The 25,491-nt window shown below is 53.7% G+C and overlaps 8 protein-coding genes across 8 annotated transcripts in view; 4 read left to right on the forward strand and 4 right to left on the reverse strand.

Annotated features, from left to right (window-relative positions):
- Positions 1–2,550: 2,550 nt before the first annotated feature.
- Positions 2,551–5,789, forward strand: GUITHDRAFT_77263 (hypothetical protein; the record flags this gene model as incomplete). Its single annotated transcript, XM_005825297.1, has 2 exons — positions 2,551–3,285; positions 5,274–5,789. Coding segments are annotated over 2 exons (1,251 nt in total), but the record flags the coding sequence as incomplete, so codon positions are not given.
- A 2,744-nt stretch (positions 5,790–8,533) lies between these two features.
- GUITHDRAFT_115516 (hypothetical protein) lies at positions 8,534–10,352 on the forward strand (the record flags this gene model as incomplete). Its single annotated transcript, XM_005825298.1, has 2 exons — positions 8,534–8,553; positions 8,603–10,352. 2 exons carry the CDS (start codon positions 8,534–8,536, stop codon positions 10,350–10,352), a joined length of 1,770 nt encoding a protein of 589 aa, XP_005825355.1.
- A 782-nt stretch (positions 10,353–11,134) lies between these two features.
- GUITHDRAFT_144305 (hypothetical protein) lies at positions 11,135–14,301 on the reverse strand (the record flags this gene model as incomplete). The annotated part of the gene is made up of 22 exons (XM_005825299.1): positions 11,135–11,281; positions 11,326–11,393; positions 11,443–11,598; positions 11,647–11,686; positions 11,732–11,812; positions 11,861–11,935; positions 11,989–12,118; positions 12,180–12,217; positions 12,259–12,309; positions 12,349–12,398; positions 12,455–12,519; positions 12,569–12,624; positions 12,674–12,804; positions 12,924–12,963; positions 13,013–13,091; positions 13,143–13,181; positions 13,233–13,309; positions 13,356–13,383; positions 13,432–13,523; positions 13,622–13,680; positions 13,732–13,770; positions 13,839–14,301. The coding sequence occupies 22 exons, from the start codon at positions 14,299–14,301 to the stop codon at positions 11,135–11,137; spliced, it is 2,004 nt and encodes a 667-aa protein (XP_005825356.1).
- A 1,392-nt stretch (positions 14,302–15,693) lies between these two features.
- On the forward strand, positions 15,694–16,720 carry GUITHDRAFT_115518 (hypothetical protein; the record flags this gene model as incomplete). The annotated part of the gene is made up of 8 exons (XM_005825300.1): positions 15,694–15,746; positions 15,806–15,853; positions 15,912–16,029; positions 16,080–16,179; positions 16,237–16,298; positions 16,346–16,426; positions 16,583–16,658; positions 16,701–16,720. The coding sequence occupies 8 exons, from the start codon at positions 15,694–15,696 to the stop codon at positions 16,718–16,720; spliced, it is 558 nt and encodes a 185-aa protein (XP_005825357.1).
- A 708-nt stretch (positions 16,721–17,428) lies between these two features.
- Positions 17,429–19,239, reverse strand: GUITHDRAFT_45250 (hypothetical protein; the record flags this gene model as incomplete). The annotated part of the gene is made up of 10 exons (XM_005825301.1): positions 17,429–17,471; positions 17,520–17,666; positions 17,726–17,802; positions 17,854–17,905; positions 17,950–18,002; positions 18,061–18,099; positions 18,144–18,218; positions 18,279–18,353; positions 18,412–18,511; positions 18,578–19,239. Coding segments are annotated over 10 exons (1,323 nt in total), but the record flags the coding sequence as incomplete, so codon positions are not given.
- A 1,876-nt stretch (positions 19,240–21,115) lies between these two features.
- Positions 21,116–21,527, reverse strand: GUITHDRAFT_154738 (hypothetical protein; the record flags this gene model as incomplete). The annotated part of the gene is made up of 1 exon (XM_005825302.1): positions 21,116–21,527. Exon 1 carries the CDS (start codon positions 21,338–21,340, stop codon positions 21,116–21,118), a length of 225 nt encoding a protein of 74 aa, XP_005825359.1. The 5' UTR covers positions 21,341–21,527.
- A 1,179-nt stretch (positions 21,528–22,706) lies between these two features.
- Positions 22,707–24,733, forward strand: GUITHDRAFT_115520 (hypothetical protein; the record flags this gene model as incomplete). Its single annotated transcript, XM_005825303.1, has 17 exons — positions 22,707–22,735; positions 22,877–23,108; positions 23,156–23,221; positions 23,277–23,315; positions 23,362–23,430; positions 23,483–23,551; positions 23,599–23,634; positions 23,685–23,748; positions 23,810–23,883; positions 23,944–24,006; positions 24,054–24,141; positions 24,203–24,250; positions 24,293–24,336; positions 24,388–24,417; positions 24,465–24,522; positions 24,570–24,628; positions 24,680–24,733. 17 exons carry the CDS (start codon positions 22,707–22,709, stop codon positions 24,731–24,733), a joined length of 1,122 nt encoding a protein of 373 aa, XP_005825360.1.
- A 169-nt stretch (positions 24,734–24,902) lies between these two features.
- Positions 24,903–25,491, reverse strand: part of GUITHDRAFT_165239 (hypothetical protein) — a gene marked incomplete at both ends in the record, with an annotated part of 2,621 nt that continues 2,032 nt past the window's right edge. Inside the window, 4 exons of the mRNA XM_005825304.1 lie at positions 24,903–24,974; positions 25,096–25,158; positions 25,212–25,265; positions 25,336–25,383. Of these exons, the coding sequence (XP_005825361.1) occupies positions 24,903–24,974; positions 25,096–25,158; positions 25,212–25,265; positions 25,336–25,383 (237 nt within the window). The remainder of the gene's footprint in view (positions 24,975–25,095; positions 25,159–25,211; positions 25,266–25,335; positions 25,384–25,491) is intronic.

Raw genomic sequence — 25,491 nt, forward strand, 5'->3', positions numbered from 1 at the left:
GGGATAATGAAAGTTTCTTTCTAATGAAAGAAAGTCTAGTTTCATCTGCTACTCTTTTATCTTGTCACTTTCTCCTATCGCACTCCCAGTCACTCGGTCGGAACTTCAACCGAACTCACTCAGTGAGCGGCCCGGCACTGGCACCGGGTAGCGGGCCCGGGCCCAAGGACTCAGCCGTGGTGATGCCTCATTTCGTTACAGAACCGTTACCTGTTTGTCAAAGTTTCATGGCTGTTCGACAAAGAGCGGTGAAGTCATAGCGAGATGGCGAGCAAGGCTGTGAGGAAGAAGGGAGGAGACGAGAACACAAGGGGGAGAGATGAAGAGAGCGAGGAGCAGGAGAGAAGGAGACGGCGAGAGATGGAGCTACGACAAGACGTCGAGTGATACTTCTGCCTGTTCCGAACTCTATCTGGATAATCTGAGCATGCCATGATGGACAGACAGACGGGGAGAATGAAGCGATCTCACCCCTGCATCCCCTTGCTTCTTGGACTCATCTATCTTTCCCCTCTAGTAACAACACAGGAACTCTCCTCAACTCCCTCCACTTTCTTTGCCACCATCCACTCAAGTTCCAGCTCCACGGCGGTCAACGAAATGACGAGTACACCAGCACCAAGTGTTGAATCGACCATGCATTCCAGCTCTAGCTCTACTCCCATCAGCGTCCTCGGGTCAACCCCGTCTCCTCTGCATACAAGCACCTCGATGATGGGTTCCAGCTCCAGCTCCACTCCGCTGTTGGAGTTCACAACCACAGCAGAGATCCAGTCAAGCTCTTCAAGCGCTACAGTCCCTCTGACAACTCCTGTCGTCTTTCCCTCAGTGCCGTGCAACGTCACCTTCGAAAGCATCTGCGCATGCAAGTGGCTCTATGTGCGAGTGGGGTCTCAGTGCGTGCAGGGAGATGGGCTGTATGTGAGAGTGTCTGACAGCTTCATTGACGACCCACTCGACCAGAGGATGAGCTGGGTGCTCAAGACCGGGAACTTCAAGATATCACACGACCGCTTCTTCTGGAAAATCAGAAATGGCGACCAAGGAAGGTGCCTGGTCTCGTTCGACAAGTCCGAAAATCCTCCGAGCATCAATGATGAATCGTGGTATTGCTCTAATGACTGCAACCCGACAAGCGAGGCTGTGTTTCAGGGAGCCAGCCCGTTGAAAGGCGTCAAGATTGAATGCCTCGCTACACCCCAGGAATACAACTTCACCACAGGAGTGCAAGACATCTGGTCAGTCGGCTTCAACTTCTACGGAGAGCTCGCGAGGCTTGAAGGGAAGGGAGGGGTTGATGGAGTAGAGACTCTCGGCGTCATACAGGTACAGCCCTCCAACTCTCGAGCGCTTGAAAGTGTGACTGACGTGCGTTTCCAGGCTCTCAATCAAGAAAAGGTCGAGCAGCTTTCTCTGGGTTGCAACCATGGCGCCGCAAGAACGTCGTCCGGGAAGCTTTGGACGTGGGGTTCCAATGCTCAGGGGCAGCTGGGCTATTCTTCAGCTGCGGGGTTTGCGGTAGCAAATGCCATACCTCAGGTTGTGAGTCAGGCAGAGAGAGTGTCGGAGGTAAGAGCAGGAGGCTCTTTCACCCTTTTCTTCATGGGAGATAAGGGCTCCCGGGGGTTGTTCGGCATGGGGTCGAACAGATATGGCCAGCTCGCAAGGGAGGAAGGGTTCGCAACCGACTCAATCTTAGAGACCCCGCAGCAGGTTCCGGTCGATGCTAGCAACGTCACCGCCATTGCTGCGGGCAGGCATCACGTCCTGCTTCTCAACAGCTCTGGCCTGTTCTCGTGGGGACACAACGAGTACGGGCAGCTGGGTCGATCGGAGGGGATCGGCACGACAGAAGCAGGAGACTACCGCATCGTCAAGGTCAGTGCCTCTCAGTTCGAGGGGAAGCGAATCGCCTCAATCGCGGCTGGGAGGTATCACTCTCTCGCTCTCACCGAGGACGGCGACGTCTACTGCTTCGGGTCAAACTTTCGCGGCCAGTGCGGGCCCGCAAGTCCGGATGGCAGCAGCCAGCCGATCTTGAATGACGCCAACCCGACCCCGAAGAAAATCCCCAGGAGTCTCCTCGGTAACGAGGCAGCTAGCTGGGTTGCAGCTGGGCAGTACGCCACCTTCGTAGTGATGCAGAGTGGAAAGCTCTGGGGATTCGGGCGAAATTTCCATGGGCTGTTGACAGGGGCGGCGGGGCAGGTGGGGACAGGGGTACCAGTGTCAGTACCGTTCCTGCTGTCCGACCAGCTCGAGACGAGTCTGGGAGGCTCTGGGAAGGTGCTGAAGCTTGTGAGCGGCAAAGATCATGCGATCCTCATGGTCGAGCGAGACAACCAGACCGACCCCGAGCTGCTCGTGGTCGGGTCGAACGGCTACGGGCAGCTGGACGGTGTGGTGGGGAAGGGAGATGACAGCCTCGTCTTCAGGAAGCTGGGAGGGGTTCTGACAACCTGCGCAGGGCAGGGGCCCCTGTCAAGGAATGGCACGTGCAAGAGCGGGAGGATGAAGATCATGGACGTGGGCGTGGGATGTGACCAGACCATGATAGTCACTGAAAGGCCCGAATGTCCTCCCGGGACTTACTCACCTACCAACAAGCAGCCCTGCTTCCTCTGCCCTCCCGGCAAGTACCAGGATGGACTTCTGTCCTCCACATCCTCCTGCACCCTCTGCTCTCAGGGCAAGTTCTCGCCAGAAGGGTCGACGACGTGCACAGTGTGTCCAGCAGGGACGAACACATCAGGCGAGGGCTCAGCTGAGGACGGATGCCTTCAGCTCTGTCCCGCGGGAACCTACGGGGTCCAACAGGCGATCGGACGAATCGGACTTGCTCCCTGCCGAGCATGCGACGTCAGCCACTACAACGAGCAAGTCGGAGCGACGGCTTGCAAGCTCTGCCCTGCTCTCACCGACTGCCTCGTGCAGGGAGCGACAAGCGTGTCGTCGTGCCGACCCTTTTGCAACGAAGGATCCTTCAGTCCCGATGGGTTGACCCCAGCTGGAGGAGCTTGTCAACCTTGCTCAGCTGGGTCCTTCCAGCCGGCGAAGCGCCAGACCACCTGCCTTCTCTGCTCGCCAGGTTTCAAGTCTCAGGGGGTGGGTGCGACTGTCTGCTCCAGCTGCGCAGCAGGAAGTTACCAGAACGGAGCTGGAAAAACATATTGTGAGAGTTGTGCCCTTGGCTTGTACCAGGAGCTCCTGAACTCGACGGCTTGCCAGCGCTGCCCGCTGGGGAGCAGCACGACAGCCATCGGGGCGTCGAGAGCGGAGCAATGCGTCCTGAGCTCGTCTCAGTGGTGGAGCTTCGGGGTAAACAAGTTTAACAACACTGACCCGGGTGTATACACGAAGGAGGTACAGGAGATCGTCTTTCCTCCTGCCCTGGTCGCCAACGATGTTTCAAACCTGGGGAGCAAGTTCGGGAACAGGAGGGTAACAGAAGTGGCAGCTGGTAGCTCGCATACTCTCTTCCTCACCGACGACGATCGACTCTACGGCATTGGCGACAACTTCTACGGTCAGCTCGGGTCGAGCAGCGGGATGCAGCCCAGCTGCTACGAGCCTGGCCCGCTGCTGCCAGCGTGCGATCCCATGATAGCGAGGAAGCAAGAGATCGTGGAGCTGGAGAGATCGCTGTTCGGGCCCGACCCGATCAGCAAGATCTTTGCGGGCAGGTGAGGAGGAGGAGGAGGAGGAGGAGAGAGGGGAGGGAGAGGCGAAGTGGGAGGGGCAAGGGAGGAGGAAGTGAGAGTAGTAGCTGGGGGCAGGGAGGGGGTAGGGTAGGCGGTTTGTGACCCCTCTGACCTCCTGCCTGTTAGGAGCGTGTCAGCTGTTCTCAGCTCTACGGGTCTTCTTTTCACTTTCGGTTACAACCGTTATGGACAGCTCGGGCATCAGGGTAACGTGGGGACGGATAGGCCCAACCATCTCCCACGAGCCCTCCAGCTGCCAGCCGGGGGGGTTGATGACGTAGCGATCGGGGAGAACCACATGCTAGTCAGGACCAACACCTCTAGAGTCTTCTCCTTCGGCCTGAACCGCTTCGGTCAGCTGGGCTTCTGCTCAAGTGCTGGAAGCTGGGGACCCAACGGGGCTCCTGTGGAGCTATTGCTGAACTTCAAGGTAAGCGGCATGGCGGCGGGAAGGAAGCACTCGCTGCTGCTGGCAGAGGACGGAGGCGTCTGGAGCTTCGGAAGCAACGATCGCGGTCAGCTGGGGATCTTGGAACAGCAGCTCGTGTACGGAGGATTCGTCTGCTTGCCCGCTCACGTCCCTGACGTCCCAGCTGGGAGGCAGGTGGCCGCAGGACGATCTCACAGCGTGCTAGTGAGCAAGGAGGGTCAAGTGTGGGGCTTCGGGAACAACGAGTACGGGCAGCTGACCGGCTCGCCGTCCTCTCCCGTGCTGAGCGCCGTGAGGATGTTCGAGCAGGAGACGGCCAACCTCTCCATCGTGTCGGTGGGGTCGCGAGAGATGCTCAGTTTCTCGGTGCTGTCGAGCCCCAGCACCGACGAGAGCCAAGTGGTGCTGCAAGGGAGAAACAACGCGGGCCAGTTGGACCTGCTCCCCTCCTCCTCTGCCGCCAAGAACGTCCTAAGCATCTGCCCCTTCCTCCCCTGGCAATCCTGCGATGAGTTTGCTTTCGCTACCTTGCAGTCGGGAGGCGAGAACGTCTTCCTCGAGGTATTTGAGAGCTCTTCGAGCCCCCTGCTGTCCTTACGTCCTCTTCAATCGTCGATCCACCGCTTCTCCTCCTCTCTACATCTCTTGCACTCTCTGATCTCATCACTTCATCCTCCTCTCTCACACCAATCGCGTTGCTCCCATCGCTCCCTTGCATTGACGTCTTCTCGACGTAGGTCATCTCCAAACGATGTCGCCCTGGCACTAAGACCGCCGTTACCCCCAACGTCACGGGCCACGTGCTCCTTTGTGACGCGTGCGAGGCGGGTAAGTCCCATCCTCCTCCTCTCACGACCTCAGCTCTCCCGCCAGGCAAGTTTTCTACCCAGCTAGGAGTGACCGCTTGCTCCATCTGCCCCGAGGGCACCTACTCAGCAACGGGAGCAACCTCGTGCGAAGCTTGTCAGGTCCTCCAGTATGCAGGAACCGGCGCCTCTGCCTGCCTCGAGTGCCCGATCAATCCCTCCTCCTCCAGCGATCCGGCCCTCTCCTCCCCCAGCCAGGTTGCTCTCCTCGTCATCCTCATCCTTTGACTTTCCTCGCAGCTCGCTCGCTGCTGCCGTCCAGGTCGCTACCTCAAGGACGGTGGCCTCTCCTGCGCCCCCTGCCCCAACGGCAACATCTCCACCTCAATCGGGTCCACCGCCTGCTCCTACTGTGAGCTGGGAAAGTACGCTAATGGCCCCGACAATACCGCCTGCCTCGACTGCCCCCCGGACACCTGGACCCTTCCTGGAGGAGCTGGGGGCGTTCAGGACTGCAAGGCATACTGCCAGCCAGGGACAGCAAGTCTGAACCAACAGGGTATAGAGCCTTGCATCGACTGCCCCCAGGGAAAATTCACCAACTCTACGAGGCAGACCACGTGCCTTACCTGCCCTTCTGGCTTCTACACCCCCGGCAACGCCTCCACCTTCTGCTCCAGCGCCTGCCCAGCTGGTTACTACAGCAGCACTGGTCTACATCCTTGCACGCCTTGCCCGGCCGGATCCTTCACCTTCCAGCCGGCAAGCAGGAGCTGTCAACCCTGCCCTCCCGGCAACTTCTCCAGCTTGCAGGCGTCGAGCACGTGCCGTGCTTGTGCCCTCGGCTACTTCCAGAGCCTCTCGGACAGCACAAGCTGCTCCCCGTGCTCTCCAGGCACCTTCGGGAACCAGCTCGGGCAGTCAGCCTGCCTCGCTTGTCCCGGGGGGAAGTACCAGGACGAGCATGCGGCCAAGAGCTGTAAGACATGCGATCCGGGCCAGGCCCCCTCCTCCCCGACTGAGAGCACCAGCTGCTTCTCCTGCCCTGCTGGCTCTGAGTCTCCGGTCGGAGTCAATTGCTCCACCTGTCCTCCAGGATCGTATGCGCTCTCTTCGTCGTCGAGCTGTCAGCTGTGCGTCAGAGGACAGTACAACCCGTACTTCGGCTCCTCCTCCTGCACTTCCTGCTTGTCGGGGACAACCGTGTCCGAAGGGTCTGTATCGCCCGAGCAGTGCGTCGGGTTCATCTCGAAGAAGCTCTTGGTCGACGACCCCAGAGCCGGTCAAGTTTCCTCTCTCCTCATCTCGTTCTCCCTTCACTTCCATTTGCAACGCGGGTCGGAGATCCGCGTCGGCCTCCCCAACTTCATCTATGCCGGACAGAACGTCCAGCTGACAGCCAGCACGCCGGAGCTCCAGAACGTCTCCCTAGCCGGCAGCTGGAGACAAGCCGATGCTACGATCCCCTACAACCTGCTGATCCTGACCCTCACATCCGATCGTGAGATCCCAAGAAATACTAGCATTCAGGTGAGACTGAGCTAGACTCTCTTCTGAACTGACTCGACTGTGCAGGTTTATGTGCCATCCTCTACTGGTGTCAAACTTCCCCTGTTGGGCCTGCAAGCTTGCCCTACGTTCTCGGTGAGCTGTGCGATGCTGGTGCTGGGCTCATAGTTGGGCAGGCCTCTCAGTGCCTATCCATCCAGCTGAAGGAGGCAACCGGCCTCCTGGTTGGTCCAGCTGCCTTTCAGGTTGTGAGTGCGTACTTGCTCTGATCTCAGCTGACACTCCTCAGCCTGAGGAGTATCCCCTCATCGGATCCTTCGCTAACTCTCCCACCATGATGTGGAGCGTGAGCACCGCCCAGTTCATCCTGTCGGGCACGTTTGTCATGCCCCTCGAGATCGGGGAGAGCCTTCAGTTTCACCTTCCCTGCTTCGTGGCCAACTGTTCCGTCCTCCAGGTCAAGGTAAGGACATGAGCTTCCGCTGCGACCCCCACCTGAGATTCTGCTCAGTCCTCCCCCTGCAACCTCTTCGGAGACCGGGGGAGCTGGAGCCAAGGACTCTCCCTCTTCAACGTTTCCTTCCAAGGTGAAGGAGTGGGAGGGATGGCGGTCCGAGTTACTCGTGAGCAGGGGGAGGCAGACTGTCGGACCCTGGCGGATGCGCCACCGAAGGTCCGTTCCTCGACGGCAATCAAAAGTTCTCGCTCGTCGTCAGCGGCCTCACGTTTCAGAGGACTGCTTGCCAATTGCAGGTGAAGATGACTTCCCTTCCCAGCTATTCTGTTCACCCGCAAAGTTGCAGCAAACCATCATGATCTCGACTTCTGCTGTGGCTGGCCCGATACTTCCTATCAATATTTCCAAGATCTGCCGGTAAGTCGGAAGTTCCATGATCACAAGTCCCCAGCTGAGTCCGATCCCTGCAGCCTCTGCAACGGACAGTCAACCGTTTGCTGTCGATCAGCAGGGCTGGAGTGTCTAGCAGGCTACGAGAAGACTGCGGCGAGTGATTGCGGCTCGAGCAGTAGCCCTCAGCAAGTGTGTCTTGTCTGAATGAACATATGTAATGTATCTTCCCCGAGTCAGTCCGGACTCCAGTGGGCGAGCGTCGCTCTACCGTCTACTACTATGATTATCGGAGGCTGACCGGGCCGCAGTGCCAGAACTAGTACGACTCTGTGTAACTGTATGAGGGGCTCCCATGGGTCAGTCACCCGGCTGTGATAACGGCTAGCTACTTTTTCAGGCGACTGAAGGACCCCCCTTATCCTACCTCCTCACGACTCGCCTACACCGGTCATAGGACCACTCCGTAGGGGCGTTCCTCTGACTCAGGAGGTAACCCGGGCCGAGTGAGCAGTGCCGTACGAATGACCACCCGACTAAACCCCCGGCCCCATACTAGTGACCACCCCATTGCGAATGACCACCCCACATCAATGACCACCCCAACCGATACTATTGACCACCCCAACCATTATGAATGACCACCCCAATACGAATGACCACCCCAATACGAATGACCAGTTTAGGTCAATACCTGCTCCCCTCTTCCTCCGGCGGCCCTGCGGCTCTAATTCAACCGAACCCCCACCCCCTCATCTCCCTGCCCGCCCTCATCAAAAAAGGGTCATGCACTCTGAGCGAAGAGGCGTAGCAGTAGTGACCAATTTTTTTTATATCGAATTTACCGAAAACTTTCCTTTTCACGATAGACCGGACCTACTGCGCCTGTAACGGAGGGGACCAGTGGTACAATTTCTTTGAGTAGAAGGGGTGGTGCCGAATCCTCCTTTGGTCGTAGGGACTAGACGTAGTTGCCACCCCCACCCACTTGTCCATCCTCGGCCACCCTACCTACTCAATGTAGGGAAACCCACCCCTACCCCAACAATTTAGTCCTATTCACCCTACCATTCCTATCTCAAAGACATACCCTACCCTCCTCTTGGGTGCCTGCCTGGCCCATTCCTCGCTCCCTTCACTGTCCCTCCAGTCACTCCCTGCTACGATATCAAGACATCTCGGTATTCGGCGGATCTTTCGAGCACTACGAGCTTCGCGCGTCTGCTTCTCTGCTCGAAGTATGACCACCATATCCACGAGGTTGATTTCCTTTATACAGTATTCTATCGAGCTGACCCTCCTTTGCTAGGTCCCTCACCACCGCACGTGGTTTCCTGCCTTACCTGGTGCTGTTTCTTTCCGTATCAGCATGTGCTGCCACCATGGTCGACAGTCCCGAGATCGGCATCCCCTACCTGTACAAGGGTCTCATCACCTGGGCCTTCTTCTGGGCTTTCCTTGACGCCTTCACCATCGGGGCCAACGATATTGCCAACGCCTTCGCTAACGCTGTTGGAGCCAAGACCATCTCCTTCAGGACAGCTGTCCTAATCGCGTGCGTCTGCGAGCTTGTTGGTGTGATTGCTCTGGGCAGCACTGTGACCGATGCTGTGCGCAACAAGATGGTCAAGGTAGACTGGTTCAAGCATGATCCTTACATCCTTTCCCTGGGCATGAGCTGCGTCAACCTTGGCTCTGGTGGATGGGTGTTTGTCGCCACCACGCTGTCTATGCCTGTCTCCACTACTCACTCGGTTGTTGGCGCCATCCTTGGTATCGGTGTTGCAAGCTGGGGTGCTTCTGGAGTGAACTGGGGCTATGACGGAGGGTTTGGTGGAATTGTTGCATCCTGGTTCATCTCACCCGTCCTCTCTGGAGTGTTGTCTGCGATCTTCTACCTCAGCACCAAGTTCCTCGTGCTCAAGCATCCCGACGATGTCGCCGTCAAGCGCGGCATTGCGCTCCTTCCCGTCTACTTCTTCTTCGCCTTTGGCGTCGTGGCCGGCTTCATGGTCATGAAGGGAATCCCTGCATTGAAGAATACACCTTACGAAATTACTGTGCCCGTCACGTTTGGAATTGCTATCTTCTTTGGCATCGTCGGTTACATTTTTTGCGTGCCATGGACTCGTCGTGCTATTGTGGACAACGAGAACCTGCCATGGTACACGCTTTTCTACATCTTCGCTATTCCAGTTGGCTCCAGAGGTTACAACGAGGAGAATAACGTGCAAGATCAGAACAAAGTCGATCTCGTTGAGACTGGAAACTTTAATCAGAACATGCCACAGCCTTCCATGTACTTCAACCAGGCTCCAATGATGCCTGGTCAAGCCCCCATGATGGTTCAGGGTTCTTACTTTGGAAAGGATGAAATCGAGGACAAGCCACAGAGCGACGGCATCACCACCACTGTTCTCAAGACTCTCTTCCCTGGATTCTACATGGACGTCGGAGGCCTCAAGGAGGAGGATGCTGCCATGCACGCCAAGGCCTTCCAGGCTTACTCCAAGACAGAGGAGATGTTCAAGATCCTCCAGCTCACCACCTGCTGCTTCTTCTCCATCGCCCACGGCGCCAACGATGTGGCCAACGCCATCGCTCCCTTCGCTACTGTCTGGATGGTCTACAGCACCGGCACGGTTTCAAGCAAGGCGGAGGTTCCCATCTGGCTTCTGGTCTACGGAGGTCTCGCGATCGATCTCGGTTTGTTGAGCATGGGCTACTACATCATGGACGCTCTTGGCAACCGCCTGACCCTTCAGTCTCCTTCCCGCGGCTTCTGTATCGAGCTGGGAGCTATGTTCACTGTGATGACCTTCTCTCGTCTCGGAGTTCCTGTCTCCACCACTCACTGCATCTCCGGTGCCACCACTGCTGTCGGACTTTGCAACGGAGACGTCGGAGCTGTCAACTGGAAGCTCATCGGCATCATCTTCGGCGGATGGATCCTCACTTGCCCATGTGCCGGCATTGTGACTGGTCTGCTCTACTGGGCTGTCGCCGCTGCTCCATCGCCCGTGGCAGGCAACGGATTCTTCACTGGTTATCACGGTTAAGAAGACCAGCGTCTATTTCTGCTGGTGCCGTTTCAAACCTTGGAAACTGTTTTTTGAAAATTTTTGTTTTTTGAAAATTTTTGTTTTGTGATGTTTTTTTGAAAACTTTTGTTTTTTTCCAGAGTTTTTGTTTTTTGTTTTTTCAATACATGTCGTAAATTCCAACTTCAAGCGTGTTTTGAATGATTAAGACATTTGTCTGAGGAAGTTCTATGCCGAACTGATCCCTTGGCGTATTAGACAGGTAGATACGGGAGACAATCTCACAATATGTAGTTTATCTATCTGAAGCTCTGTTGACTAGCACACATCGCGTCAGTGCGTGTTCTACCCGAAAAAGAATTACTCATAATGTGCGACAGTGTCAGGGTCAAGCCTCCTCGACTCTCCTGATTGTCCTCGTACTGGTCTTTAACTCATAACGCATGTGTAAAGGACCCTGAAAGTTCATAATAGTTGTCAGGAGAATCACGAGGTAGCCAACATCTTGATTTCGCACAGGCTTCAACCTCATGGTCTTCTTTTCTCTTTCGAACTGCGATGCCTTCTCGAACCAACGAACATGGTTAGACTCGACGACCATGTTTGAAATGCTTTGACTCAACGTTGGGAGTCTCAAGTCAAGACGAGAGAGACTAGTGATCTCCGACGAGAAAAACATTCATCGAAGATCCAAAGGGCAATGGGATGCCGAGAGTCTCGGCATTGGCCTAAATCCAGGATGAAGATGGGATGTCGGAGGTCAAACTAATTTTACGTATGGTGATTTCAAACTCGCACTCTCATGAGCCTTTCGAGCTCTTCAGCCCAACGATCTGATGGTAGGTCTCATTGCCCCGTCTCCCATCTCTTATGAAGTAACCCTCGCGCACGAACTGCATGGGACCCTCAATCTTGTCAGTCCCTCTCTCCACCATGGCCCGGGGAAACTGAAAGTTTCTCAGCTGTAAAACAAGACCCTCGCTCATCTCACCTCCACGACCGATTGATCGTTGAAGGACTTGAGCCAGTCGTCCCCCCCCGCCTGCCCCTCGTCTCCCTCTGCAATCGCCATTGTCACTCAAGCTTTAGTTCAGAGCAACGCGCAGACCTTCGAGGAGAGCGGGAGAGCCAAGGTTACTTTCGTCCTGTAGGAGGAGAGGGCCAAAGCTGCGGACCAAGACTCTCGCGGCTGCCTCCTCTCGACCATCCAGCCAGTGCAGATGGCCCTTAGGCTTCGGTTGCCCCTGCCGCAAATCGACCCGACCTGCCATAGCGGAGGTCAACCGCACTCTGACGAGGTTTGAGAGGGCACCTGACAGCCTGCAGACTTGGTTGGTGTCGTCCTTGACAACCTGCAAGAGGCTTTAAAAGCTTAACATCCAGCCGCCTAGTCTCACCTCCTCACACGTGAAGATGAACGGCGAGCCGATGAGGCCGACAGACCGCCCGACCGTCAACCCAAAGAAATCCGCAGCTGGCTGGAAAGAAATCTGGTGGGAAGGAGGAGAGAGGCGTAGAGTAGAGACCTCCTCTTGGAAATCGTTGCTATCGATGAAGATGCAGTCAGACATACTGATCTCTCGCCCTCCCAGAGAAGCATTCTGCGAACGACTGGGCTCAGCAGATGAAGGGAGAGAATGAAGTCCAGGCTGACCTTAGGGAACCACTGGTGAAAGTAGTAGCAGGAGGAGCCTTCCAGGCGGCAGGAAGCCTCTTCTACTGTGCGAGCTGTCTCCATGAAGTTCTTGATGAAGACTTGGAGAGGCCGGAGCACCGCAAACACTCTACAGGTGAAACAGTGACTTCCCTGCCCAGCCGGACCTCAGTCAGGATTCACTGGATCACCTTGGAGCAACGAGGTCGAAGTGCTCTCGCGCGATCGCCTGCTCCTCGGTCAATGCGCCGGAAAGCCTTCCAGTCCCACCTCAAGCATGTGTGGCTGCGTGACGACATTCTGGGAGACGGAGACACCGAGCTGGAGGGGAGTGTGAGATCTCAGTTGTCAGCTCTCGACCTGCTGACTTTCCTGTTCGCAGAAACGATTCACCACCTCAGGAGGATAGCCTGTGCAGGTGATGAGTCAGCCATCCGCTCAGCTGATCTCTCCAGCTCGTATCAACCTCTTCTTCGCAGACCACTGAGAGTGAGCAGCCGGGGGTCGTCCCATCCGTCCACTAAGCCGCTACTTCACAGGGCTTCACGCAGGGCAGAATGGAAGTTCAAGGTTTGCTCACTGAACAAGTCTCTGCAACTTTCTCTTCGAGAGCACGTTGTTGGCCATGGAGCAGCGCTGCAGCCGTTGAATGAGGTGGGGATGCGCTTCTGAACAAGGAGGGAACCGAATATTCGAACGTGACGGGCTTGTACATCCCAAGGACGTGCAACAGCCAGTAGTAAGGTCCATCAGCTGCCTGCAGGACGAAGGCGAGGATAGTGAGACGAAACTTGCTCTGAAGCTGCAAGGCAGAACCTGACGCGAGGAGAATTCCGTCGTGCAACACGAATGAGTGATCCCCTCGATCGAGTCCACTGCCACATGGCGACCCTCAGTACGATGGCCGTTGATCCTCTGCCTTCTTGGGCACTTACCGATGCAGTGTGACATATCATATGATGGGTAGATACACCACTGCAAACCTCATCAGTCCCCAAAGACATCCAGCTCGGGCGTCTCTCACGTCAGATCCAGTCCTGGGATGAGGGGGGTCGAACTTGATTCTGTAAAGGACCGGATCCCACATCGCAGGGTTGTCACAGCTTCATCATGGTTGTCAGCTGGACTCATGGGCAGCAAGAAAACAGTCTCACTCAAAGTTTCCCTTCATCCGCAAGACGGCTTCTCCCTCCCTGAAGCAGCAAAGAATGAACCCATCGGGAGGGCTCAGTCCAGGAACCTACTTGTAGTCTCCTGCTCGCATCTTCTCGAACTTCTCCAGGTTGATCTTGACTTCCGTGTCTCGCCATGGTGACAATGCCTGGACCCGACAATCAGCAACAAACTCAGAAAGGTCTCTCTATGACCTCGGCCGGGACTGTCAAGTTCTTCAATCTGCATGTTCCAAGTCATGAATGATCGTGGACTGCAGTTTGTAGATACCTCGCTTCCCTGTTCGCACTGCGACATTTCCTCATTTCTTCGAAATTCTTGAAAGCATCTTCAGCACAGCAAACATCAGTACTTGTTTCAACCTGATGGCAAACGTATGCATTTCCATCTTGAATCAGTTTTACTGCACAATCATAAAGCTTCTTGGGTGTCAAACTCGGCTTTACAAGTGCAGTACGACCTGCTGAAAATAGTCGCTGGTATAAGTGACCTTGACAGGGACATGTCCCAACCACTTGACTGATGGGCGAGTTCAGTGAGGAGATGAAGAAAGGAGCATCATGCAGCTACCCGAATCGAAGATACCATCGATGTACTCTTGCTCTTCCGCTTTGCAACAAAACATTCAGCCAATGCAATGAGAAAAAGTCAGAAAAAAAGCAAATCATCCTGTTCACCAGCAGGGTTCGTGTCATCAAATCGAAGTATGGTCTCTGCCTGGTTGCCTTGGCTGCGTGCGATGGCTGCTTGTCCGAAGTTGAACAGCATAGCCTTGGCATGACCGATATGGAGGTACCCGTTAGGCTCTGGTGGAAATCGTGTCCTGTAGCCGGACCCGAAGGTGTCAAGAAAATCCTTCAGTTGATCCTCCGAATTCCTTGCAAAGTTTCGGGTCTGATTCACTCCTGCTCGCAGCGGCTTCGCTTGCAAGTTCACGCTAGGGTCTCTTAGGATCAGCCTCCTTGCTGCCCCTCCTTGCACCTGATTGTCCAAGGGGCCTGTGCCCCTGCTCCCCCGCCCCTTCATCTTCACCTTAGGCTCACCGGCTCCGTGCACTACGGTTGTAGTTGAACAGAAGAGCAAGGCCGAGACAGTGTACAGCATCATACTTTTGATCACACGACCTCTGAGGTTCATCATGGTCGAAGAGAGTGTTATACCACAAGGCAAGTCCTGCTAGACTCCCTCGTTTCCTTCAACAAAACCTTCCTCAGTCTTGAGCTGTCGATCTACAGGGCGCACTCCCAACTTCCCCACAGGTAACCCGCATGTGCCTTCCCTGCCATTGTATCCTTTGATCCTCTCCTCTCCTCTCCTCTCCTCTCTCCTCTCTCCTCTCTCCTCTCTCCTCTCTCCTCTCTCCTCTCTCCTCTCTCCTCTCTCCTCTCTCCTCTCTCCTCTCTCCTCTCTCCTCTCTCCTCTCTCCTCTCTCCTCTCTCTTCTCTCCTCTCATCTACGTCATCTATCCTTCTCTCTCTCCTCTGTCCTCTCCTCCATTCCCCGCTCTCTGTGCATGGCAATGCGTCTACACACCCTTGTGTGAGCCCTCATATAAAAATCATCACCCTCATACTCATCATACAAAACAGTCCTAAATGGGGTAGGGGTGAAGAATCTTCCCTGAAGGGGTGGGGTATATGAGTATACCCCTTGTTTGAAAGGAAATCTTTGGACAAAGGATGTGGTAGGGTACTTTTCGAAAGGCGAGCAATGGGGGGGTGGGGAAGGAAGGGGATGGCGTCTTGCGATGTCAGAGAGATGTTGGGGAGGAAGTGCCGAGCAGGAGCAGAAGGAGAGGAGAGGAGAGGAGAGGAGAGGAGAGGAGAGGAGAGGAGAGGAGAGGAGAGGAGAGGAGAGGAGAGGAGAGGAGAGGAGAGGAGAGGAGAGGAGAGGAGAGGAGAGGAGAGGAGAGGAGAGGAGAGGAGAGGAGAGGAGAGGAGAGGAGAGGAGAGAAAAGGAGATGAAAGGTGAGCGAGATGACAGATTGGATACGATGGTATTGAAATGTCGGGGGGGAGGAGAGGAGAGGAGAGGAGAGGAAGTACAGTAGAACGAGCGAGTGGGGTGGAGAAGGAACGGATACGCGACACGAGGGACGAAACGAAACGAGGCGAGAGGAGTTGAAAGGTGATCTTGGTAAGGAGGCACTAGGGGATATCATAGCAGTTATGACACTCAGGAGAAGGGAAGGAACAAGATCCGGCGAATTCCAGACACGCAATAAGATGAAAAATAGAACGAGAAATGCAGGAAAGCTTCAAGCCAGCAGGTAGTGTTGAAGCTGGGGAATGCATCGGAGCAGACCGGATTGGGGAGGGAAGGAGGAGTTTGATCATCGTGAATGGAAATGAGGAGGAAATGAAGGGGGGAAACATGATAGGAGAAGGAAGATGAACGTTGGGTATTTGATTGCGAGATCAGGACAAGGAGGAACGAAGACTGAGTGACGTCTCCCCGTCCAGATGTCAACGATCTTTGGCTCGGCTCTTTGAAGTTCGAACGTACCGCAGCCTTGAAACCATCTCAATGAAAATGATCCATCCGATTGCTTTGCTTTTGCTCTTGCTCGCCTCCGTGCAGCTCTGGTGGGTGGCGAATTTTTCGTCATCAGCCTCAGTTTGTTCTCTGACTAACTTGTTGGCAGCTGTGGAGGGTCCTTCGACCACTCACCTAGCAAGACTGTCCAACGGATGTGAGATTCAATCTGATCGATCCCCGCATCTTTCAACCGTGACCTTGCTGTTTGCTAGGATGATGTTGAGGAACTCTGTGGGAAGAGACGTGTCGTCCGTGCAGCAGAAGACCATTCTTGGTCAAAGTCCCATCGCCTCCAGCTCGGCAGTTTTAGCGAACTTCGATACTTCGAAGGTTCGATCCCCATGAGCATGCGGATGACCAAGCTGAGACGTTTCGAGCAGGCGGCTGCTCTCAAGCGCATCGCAGCCAAGCATGGTGTCGTAAGCGAAAAGAGGCTCGCGGTCGCAAGCCCAGAAGGGCCCTCGGACGATGACGCGTCAGGTTCGCCTGTGCTTTGACGTTACAGGAAATGAGAAGCCTGCTTACCGTTGCGATCAGGTGCGATGCCGCCGAAGCCCCTGGACGCACAAATTCACAAGTCATCGCACTGGCTAGCTCAAGTGATTGGCGGCTTCCACCTCATGTGATCACGTGACCCATTAAACAGGCTGTAATGGTCCTCGCTATCCTCGCGGGCTCGACTATCCTGGGAGGAATCATCGGCGTGATCTACTGCTGGAACAATCGGGTGCCGGGCGATTCTGCGGATAAGGTGCAAACTTCAAGTCACGATACCCTTACCGCTATTTCTCGACGCGAGATTTCCTTTCTTTTGCTCAACTGCTCTTCTCTTACCCCACCTTTCCATCGGTCGATTCTGTTTTCACATGTTTTAACCTCCCAGGGGAAACTGCCCACTAAAGAGGAGCGACTCAACGGGAAGAACTATGGCCGAGCGACACCTCAGTATGGCTCTTACGGTACAGCAGCGCCTGCTGGTTCATGCCATTGACAGACTGCAGGTGTCAAGGGACGCCGATGATAGGGGGAAGCGAAGCAGAGTGTGGAGCGAGGGAGAAGAGGGGTTATTCAAGACTCTTGAGGTCTAACTTTTGGGCTCATGAAGAGCGTTGGACATGAAGGATTCAATTGGATGTCAAGGAATGGTATAGGCCTGCAGTATGATGAGAGAACTGTCAACAATGCAAGAGAACAAGGCAATGGAAGAGCTCTGATGGCTGATTCCTATTTCCTGCTCGACGTATGGTTTCATGAATTTAATGCCACATCATCTTGGCAAGAGCATCAATTCGACCATCTTCTCCCTTACAACTCCCGCCAGGGTGTGCAGATTCCCATCTCTACATCCTGAGTTCCCCTACTGCCGCGCTAGGTTGTGCCATTCCTGCGCACAGGAACACATAGCTTGGATGCCACTACCGCATGATCTGAAGGGAAGTCGAGTGTTGGAAACACCATCTCCTGCAGGCAAGTAAGGGAATAGTCTTAAAAGCTGCAGCAAACTCACCTCCACATACTTCCCACACCCCGTGTTGTCCTTCGTAGCTGGTTCTGCCTTTAGTTGAGATTGGTAGAACACGATCCAATCCTGCGGAATCGATAAGCGAAGAAGCGTGAACAACACGGGTGGCAACCTTAAGATTCTTGTCTGCCTTGGCAATTTTGTCCTTCTTCACATTCGTGTTAGTGGCTTGCTAGATCAGGATGAAATTGTTCATACTTGACCGATCGCCTTGTTCAGTTGGGGCTGCAGGTAAGTTCTGGCGTTGCACCTGCGTGCCTGTCAATTGAGACCCATACAAAACAAGCAGGTAGCTCACGTTGTGGGGTTCACAGGATTTGGAGGGGTTCCCCAGCAAGAAGCCATACCCATTGAAGCGATCACGTCGTAAAAATGCGAGACACCCTGGAGAGCAGTTAGCTCCTTCATATCCATCTCAAAGGCTATCATCACCTGATACGTAGCACTATGCTCACGATACCTGCATATGTAGTCAGATCCGAAAGAATCCTTTCAATCATTCACGTGTTAGCATCTAGCCCAAACACGAGTGCATGATCAGAGTATGTGCTGCTTGCAACAGCGTGCACTGCTCGGACGACCTGATATTACACAACGTGAGAAGCAAACGCCTTAGGCAAACCAGAATTCACCGGTAAAGTTGCAAGTCCGTTTGTATCGCCATGGAACGAAACAAGCAGGTATCTAGTGTGATTGTCAACAGGGAAAAATAATTTTTCTTAACTCACTTGCAGAGGTCTTTGCTCTGTATTGTATACGCCACAAGGTCGCCATCAGAGCACTGTTTGCGATATTAGTCGAACAGAAAGCAACTGCATCGAATGGCACGACAAATCAACCTGCCAGTCTTCCACAGCTGCTAAAATTTCGTTTGTGACCTGGATTGAGGATTAGACTTTCGAAAAAAAATATTTAGACATACATCCCGCGCTGAAGTGAGATCGAAGAGATCCTTTTTTACCATAATTATACTGTTCTGATCTCTTTTCCCATCCATCTGGAATTAACCACACATTGGTCATAACTCGATTTTTGCGCAAGCCTCGGTTTCACATACCTTGGCTGGCTTAAACACAATGAAATCATCGCACAGCGAACCAGCTTCGACCTTCTTGACAAAGGAAGCAGCAACCTGCGATAGGACCAACAGAATTTAGAGAATAAAGGGCCAGCGAATAACGAAAGGAAACCTCTTGCAAGAATACGAATGCTGCATCTTTGTACGTCCTTGATAGAATCTCAATAATCTGCCTATCCTTCCCTTTATACAACGCATCGGAGAGAGATTTTCTGAAGAAAGTGCAAGAACATACAGATTCAGCAATCAAACGCGTTGTACGATTGACTCAAAAGTACCTCAACGTTTGCCACTTCTGAGGAGCTACACAGTCCAACATATGAATAATGATGGCATCGAAAATGGCAAGGCAAAGAGTTTGAAGAGGAATACAGATCAGTTCCTCCTCCTCTGTAATGGCTGGATATTTGCACTTCAGGATTGGTTCCAACATTTGAAAAACTAGACATGGGTATCCTTCCGGACGCTTTTTTGCATTGTGGACCAAGATTTGAGTATCAAAAATAAATTTCTGCCACAAGCCCCACCAAGCAGACTTGTTTTCAAAGTTCCCATCATAACAATTGATTGCTGTTGGTCTGTAGAATACCGTACCATCAGCTGCATGAATCGTGTTGGTTACTCGATCGGGCATGGAAATCAACCTCTTGCTTCCGATCGATCTTTCTTTCAAGAAACCACTGATAATCTTTCGGCTTCTGTACTCCGACACCCATGTATCTCTGAGCTTGTCAAGTCCACTGCACTTCATTCTATCCAGGTGCTGAACAAGCTCATCAAACATCTCGTCTGTCAAAACCTCATGTATGGGACAATCCCTACTGCCTGGCTCATCAATGAAGTCTTGCACATCAACCATCATCTTATTGTATGCCGGATCATTGTGGGTAACCCAATACTCAAATGGGTTGTTGTTGACTGCAGCAATATTCCACGTAGCTGCAAGCCAAGTCTTCGTTTCGCATTCTTGGTGTCTGTGAGAGGGGCTCATGTCTACCACAGCAACCTCACTCGTAGCATGTGAGGTCATCAAAGCTCCATTGAAGCCATTCTCAAGATGAGGCAGCGATGTCCGAGGATGAAACAAGGAAGACTTTTCGAAGGCAGGAGTGACGCACTGGATTCCACCTGCTGCATTCAGTTACTTTCGGATTCAGCTCACGCAGCGTCACGCTGTCCTTGCATCTCAAAGAACTATCGCTCAGAACGCTACCGACATCGTATCTTGAACTCGTACCTACAACTTCTGCATGCAATGCAATTTTCCTTCTCGATCTAAATCCCCATGCCAGCACGCACATGCAGCTGACATGACCCCTTCTAGTCAGTCCTAGCTTCCAAATTCTGGTCGACTAGCTCCTCCTCGTACCAGATTTGCTTTCTGCACATCAGCAACTTTCTCCTCCCTGCTCTCCTCCCTTCCAATGCGTTCTCCCGCTTTGCATGGAGCGCCGCTTCTACCGCCTCCTCCACCGTTTGGCTGCATGAAGCCCTACGCCGCGGCTGCTCCCAGTTGCCACTACCCACCCCCCTTTCACCTTCACCCCCGAGACCACACACACACCCTACCCCAGGGTCGCCAAACCCCACGAAAGGCAAACCACACCCCAAATCTGAAAGCCGTGACCCCTGTTTTCCACCAACATTACCCCACCTCACTCCGAACTTACCACACTCGAACAGAAACCCCCATTTGTACCGCTACCCCTACCCCTTCATTCCTATATTGTACCCCTTTCTGAACCCTTTTTACCACCTACCCTTCAGCAGTATGGTCTGCCTACCCAAGGTTTAAAATCCTCACGGACCCTAGAGCAAGTGTATCACCCACCCCTGCAGTGACGGAAGACCCCACCTGCCTTCAAAATGGACCAGTACCCACCCACTTCCTGTTATTGGACCGCAAAGGAAGGAATTCAGGGGTGGTCAACTTTATTTGTGGGAAACGGCCAGAGACAGCACCGGTAGGGGTACCAGTATCCAGGGGTACGGGTCCCAATGGGGTGCTCCGGTACCCCATGTTTCATATTCTAAATGCCTGCAGGTCTGGTGCTTAGCAAGGGTACCAATATACCCCCACCCCCTTGCTGCATACCCCCACCTATAAATCTGGACCACCAGGGTTTTTATCACCCTTGGGTGCTGGGTGTTAGTCTCATACATATATATAATTACAAAACGATTTAAAGAATTTTTTTGCTGTGTGGTACTGGTGGTAAACTACACTTCGGTGGTAAAGTCGTTATATCACCCTACCCTGTACTTTAGGAGAGTCACAAGGGGGAATGCACCGGTAATCTGTCAAGTTGCCATGACTGATCGTTCGCCTTGTACCCCCACCGACTGGTATCGTACCCCCACCCTTGGATTAGTACCCCCACCTCAGCATACATCCCCGCCATGAAACTGATAAGGAATCACCCAACTTGGGTAATTGACCCCTACCCTGTGTATCCATCTCAAGACCAGGGAGCCCCAACTTAATACTGAGCTATCCCCAGAACCCCACCCCTTGAATCGAATGAATCTTCTTTGCCACGCATACACCCCTCCAAAATATCTTTCACAGTTCACACCCTATATACAACCTACCCCACCCCGAACTCGAAATCTTATCGACGTTAAGACGGTTACACTCTGGTCAAAGTGTGTGTGGTAAAGCTCTCGATCAAACCAATGCACGAAGTTTGAAGAAGTGTGACCGTTACAATCCGTTACTTTGCCGCAATGCGGCGATTCATTGAACGCTGAGGTGTCAACTGTGGATGTGAGTCGTGCACTAGAGTTACTCGTTTGTGTTGTCACTTAAAAAAGGATCACCGATACTTCAATTTTACGTAGTGTTCGTTTGGAGAATCAAAATCAAATGAGTGTTTGCGTTTCTTGAGCTGCTCCACTTGAGACGTTCCGGCAGACACATCTTCAAAACCCACTCCACTCATCACCTTGCTGATCAGCTCCAGCCCCTGCTCTCTCCAGGCAAAGCACACGTGCTTCAATATTATGCACGTACAAATTCTCTTTCTGCCCACTTTCTCCATTACTTCTCATGCTTTCGCTGTACTTTGAAAATACTAATCCACTGTTTCCTACACTGAACCTTTAGTAAAAAGAGTTCACTTCGTCAGGTACATGCTAGCCGGAGTTCAATCTCTGAAGCCATCCCAAACCTTAACACATGCACAGATCTCCCCTTTCTCCTTCAAGAAATAATTTTGCAACATCTCTTGCTTTGCTCCCCAGACTTTTTTCCGCCCTTTCGACTCCCGCTTCACCTCATCCCTCATCCCTGGACCATCAGTCTCTCCTATTGTCCCGTGTCCTGCCCTGCCCTGCCCTGCCCTGCCCTGCCCTGCCCTGCCCTGCCCTGCCCTGCCCTGCCCTGCCCTGCCCTGCCCTGCCCTGCCCTGCCCTGCCCTGCCCTGCCCTGCCCTGCCCTGCCCTGCCCTGCCCTGCCCTGCCCTGCCCTGCCCTGCCCTGCCCTGCCCTGCCCTGCCCTGCCCTGCCCTGCCCTGCCCTGCCCTGCCCTCTTCATTGATCCTTCATCTTACGGCTCATCAGTCCATTTTTCTATGTCCTTCACCACCCCACCTAGCTACATTATTTCTTGCCCCATACACTACCCTACCCCATTAATTTCGTCTCCCTGATACCCACCCTTAATGCTTATAACCCTACCCCTGGGTAGGGTGAACCAAACAATCCTACCACCCCCTAACTTACGCTAAGAATCTATAAACATAACCCTCCCCATGTGCGTCATGAAGACCAGTACCCCCACCTTCATTCACTTGTTCCGAACTTTGTAACCACGGGTAGTATGTAGCAACTCGACGTACCCCACCACATCGGTTGCCCGACAGTACCCCCCATGGCTATCTACCATCCGACTGCGCTACAGTACTATGGCGCTCAAACATGCCGTGCGAGGCCTCGCGTGGGTGGCTGGAGGCGCCGTGGTGGTCTCGACGTCCTCGCATCCTGCGATAGGTGAGAAGTAGAAAGATGAGACGGGGAGACGGGGGAAGGGGGAAGGGAGTGAGAGAGGATTGACCTACCGTGATGCAAATCTGAGGAGAGGAAGATAGATTTAGGATGAGCTGAGGGCGGGAATGGGGGGAGATGAGGACCAAGATGATCATGATCACGATCAAAATACATGAAAAGGGACTCAGGATGATAGACACACGAGGATGCGAAAGTTTTGCGAAAGACTGAGGCAGCCTTGTGGGCGTTGCGGCTGTTGCAACTTCACCTATTGATCCTTTGATATCAAAAACGTCTGCCGTTGGTTTCTTGCGCTGACGAGATCTCGCTATGAATGTTTCTTGCCGTGGAGAGATCTTGTGGGTATAGATCGTGTTGAGTACTTAGAATGTTCATTATCAAGGATTCAAAGTACCTGTCATGTTCGTGTTTGTGACTTTTCAAACCCGGTGAAGCCATGATCGTATCTCATATTCTAACATATTTGCTTTTGAAGGAGAGGTGAAATGCAGGTTTGGAACGGAAATGTACAAGAAATTCATGTGCAGGAGTTTGTCCCTCGTGCCATATCACTGATTCTGTTGGTCCAGGTGGCCCATCCTGGCTCTACAGGATCCAGAGAGCTCCCACGAGCTCTCGGTGTGGATGGCAAAGAACGGCCTCACACCCATCGATCGAGTGGCTGAGAATCCTGCACTCAAGGTCAACGTGTTCGGAAAGGAGTTCAGTGAGATCTTGGGGGAGGAGCAACGAAGTTCAGTCACCAACATCGCAGGAAATCCCCTCGGACTCGCTGCTGGATGCGACAAGCATGGCGAGGCGGTGATAAAGTTTGAGAGGAGTTGCGGTCTGGTGATCATTCGAACCAGGTGAAAGGGTTCATGAACATGGGCTTCGGTTTCGTTGAGGTTGGAAGTGTCACCCCCCAGCCACAGGTCAGGCTCGTCCTTCTCCACCCCTTCGCCTGCGTTCGTGACGCGGATGTCTCAGCCTGGGAACGACAAGCCGCGCATGTTCCGTCTCACTGAGGTGCTGAAGCTGAACTGCTCCCCTGCTCGCTCATGGATGTTGTCAGGACCAAGGAGTGATCAATCGATACGGATTTAACAGCCACGGAGCAGAGGAAGTTTTTGAGAGGCTCAAGGTAAGAAAATCGGCGAGGAAGGTCGAAGATGATCTCGCTGAATGGCCCTCAGGCAATCAGAGAGTCAGGGCAGGAACTTCGTGGTAACCTTGCCATCAACCTCGGCAAGAACAAAACTGCGGTTGGGGATGGTGAAGCACACGCGAGCGAATGCTAAGCAAATGGCAGGATGCTATTCCCGACTACGTCTACGGAGTGAAAAAGGTGTCACACACTTTCTATAGAACACCCTTCTTCTTACTTGTATCTCTCAGTTCGGCGAGCTTGCTGACTTCCTCGTTGTCAACATCTCTTCTCCCAATACACCTGGTCTCCGACGTAAGTCAGACCAGCGGCGTGGCGAGGAAGAGCTGGCTGACGTTGCTGCTGCGGCATGCAGAGCTGCAATCCCGCAAGGAACTGGAAGGGTTGATCAGCGCAGTCATGAAAGTACGGAATGAGAGCTGCCCCAAGGTGTTGACAGATGCCTCTGTCACTCCATGTCGAATCGACCCTGACACCTCTCCGTCTTAGGTCCCCTTGCTGGTAAAGATCGCTCCTGACCTCACCGATACCGAGCTCAAGGAGATTTGCCAAGTGAGTCAGAGGTGTTGTTGCCTCCTGGCAAGCCAACTGTTGAGCAGGTGGCGACCAAGATGAAGGTGGATGGGATGGTTGTTACCAACACCACCATCTCGCGCCCAGAATCTTTGACCGGAGCCGCTAAGGAGGGTGAGAAGAGAAGCGCGGGTTGCTGCAGTCGTGACTGACCTCCCTGCTATGTGTGCGGCAGAGACGGGGGGGCTGAGCGGGCTTCCCCTCAAGGACATGTCGACTGAAGGTCAGCCGCTCTCCTGCCTCTTCTGGTCTCACACGCTCCCAGTGATCAGGAAGGTCTACAAGCTGACCGGCGGGAAGCTCCCTCTCGTAGCTCTGATGCCTTCACCCCTCCTCGTCTTCCTGACCTCCTGCTCGCAGATTGGAGTTGGTGGAGTGGGAACTGGGCAGGTCGTCGGTCTGCACGCGGTCGGGGAGGACATGACATGACTTGGCAGGATGTATACGACAAGATCAGAGCTGGCGCCTCCCTCGTTGAGATGTACTCGCGCCTAGGTGACGAGGGCGCCCGTTGGTTTCCTCGCTAATGAGCAACTTGGCAGCATACGAGGGACCATGGTCACCGCCCAAGATCAAGTTGGAGCTCAGCAGACTGCTCAAGGTACTGGAGTTCAGTAGGAGTCTTGCTGGATGTATCTAACGGTATGGAAAGGCGGATGGATTTGAGAACGTCGCCGATGCTATCGGGGCAGATGCAAAGAAGTGAAGGAGAGAAGGAGAGAGGAAGAAGGGGACGAAGAGGTTTGCTGTTGGGCTGACTTTCTTCCTCCGCTTATTATCAAAGAATATATCCAACATTTATCTCATCAGGCCTCTCTTTCTCCTTAATCCTCCCACTCCCTCTTCCTGTCGTCTTGATCTGCTCAGTGCTTTCTTCACTTGCGGTTTCCCTTCCCTGATGGTATTGGAGTCCCGCCTGCACTTCCAACGAGATTCGAGGCAGCAGCCTAGCGGGGTAGTGTGAGCAGCACTAGCACTGCTGAACAAGAACAAGCATGCAGAGGAAGGGGAGGAGCGGAGAGCGAGGAGTGGGAGACGAAGTCGTAAGCAGGAGCGAGCAAACGCAACCTGGCCGTCTTGGAGTCTCTGGGAAGGAGCAGTCTTGCGCTTCTTGAGGGGGCGCAGAAGATCCTAAAGAAGGATGAGCGAGCGATGCGGAGGAGACGGAGGGGCAGTAGGGGGACCTGCTTCTTGTCGAACAAACTTTCTCGATCCTTCTTCTTCTTGCTGACCTTTTTCTGAAAAAACGTGAGGGGGGACGAGGAGGAGTGGATGGAAGGGGAGGCGGGGGGGGGGTAGCAAGGAGACCTGCCAGTCCATCAAAGTGATGACATCGTTGCAGAGCTGGACGAAAGCCTGTGGGCGAGGATTAGGATCTCCTGCGCAATGTAGAGGAAAAAGAAGGCACGTCTGGATGAGGTATGGCACTTGTTGAATGAGGCAGCAGCGGGAGCAAGAACAGGA

This window comes from Guillardia theta (genome assembly GCF_000315625.1).
Source record: "Guillardia theta CCMP2712 unplaced genomic scaffold GUITHscaffold_85, whole genome shotgun sequence".
NCBI classification, from domain to species: domain Eukaryota; class Cryptophyceae; order Pyrenomonadales; family Geminigeraceae; genus Guillardia; species Guillardia theta.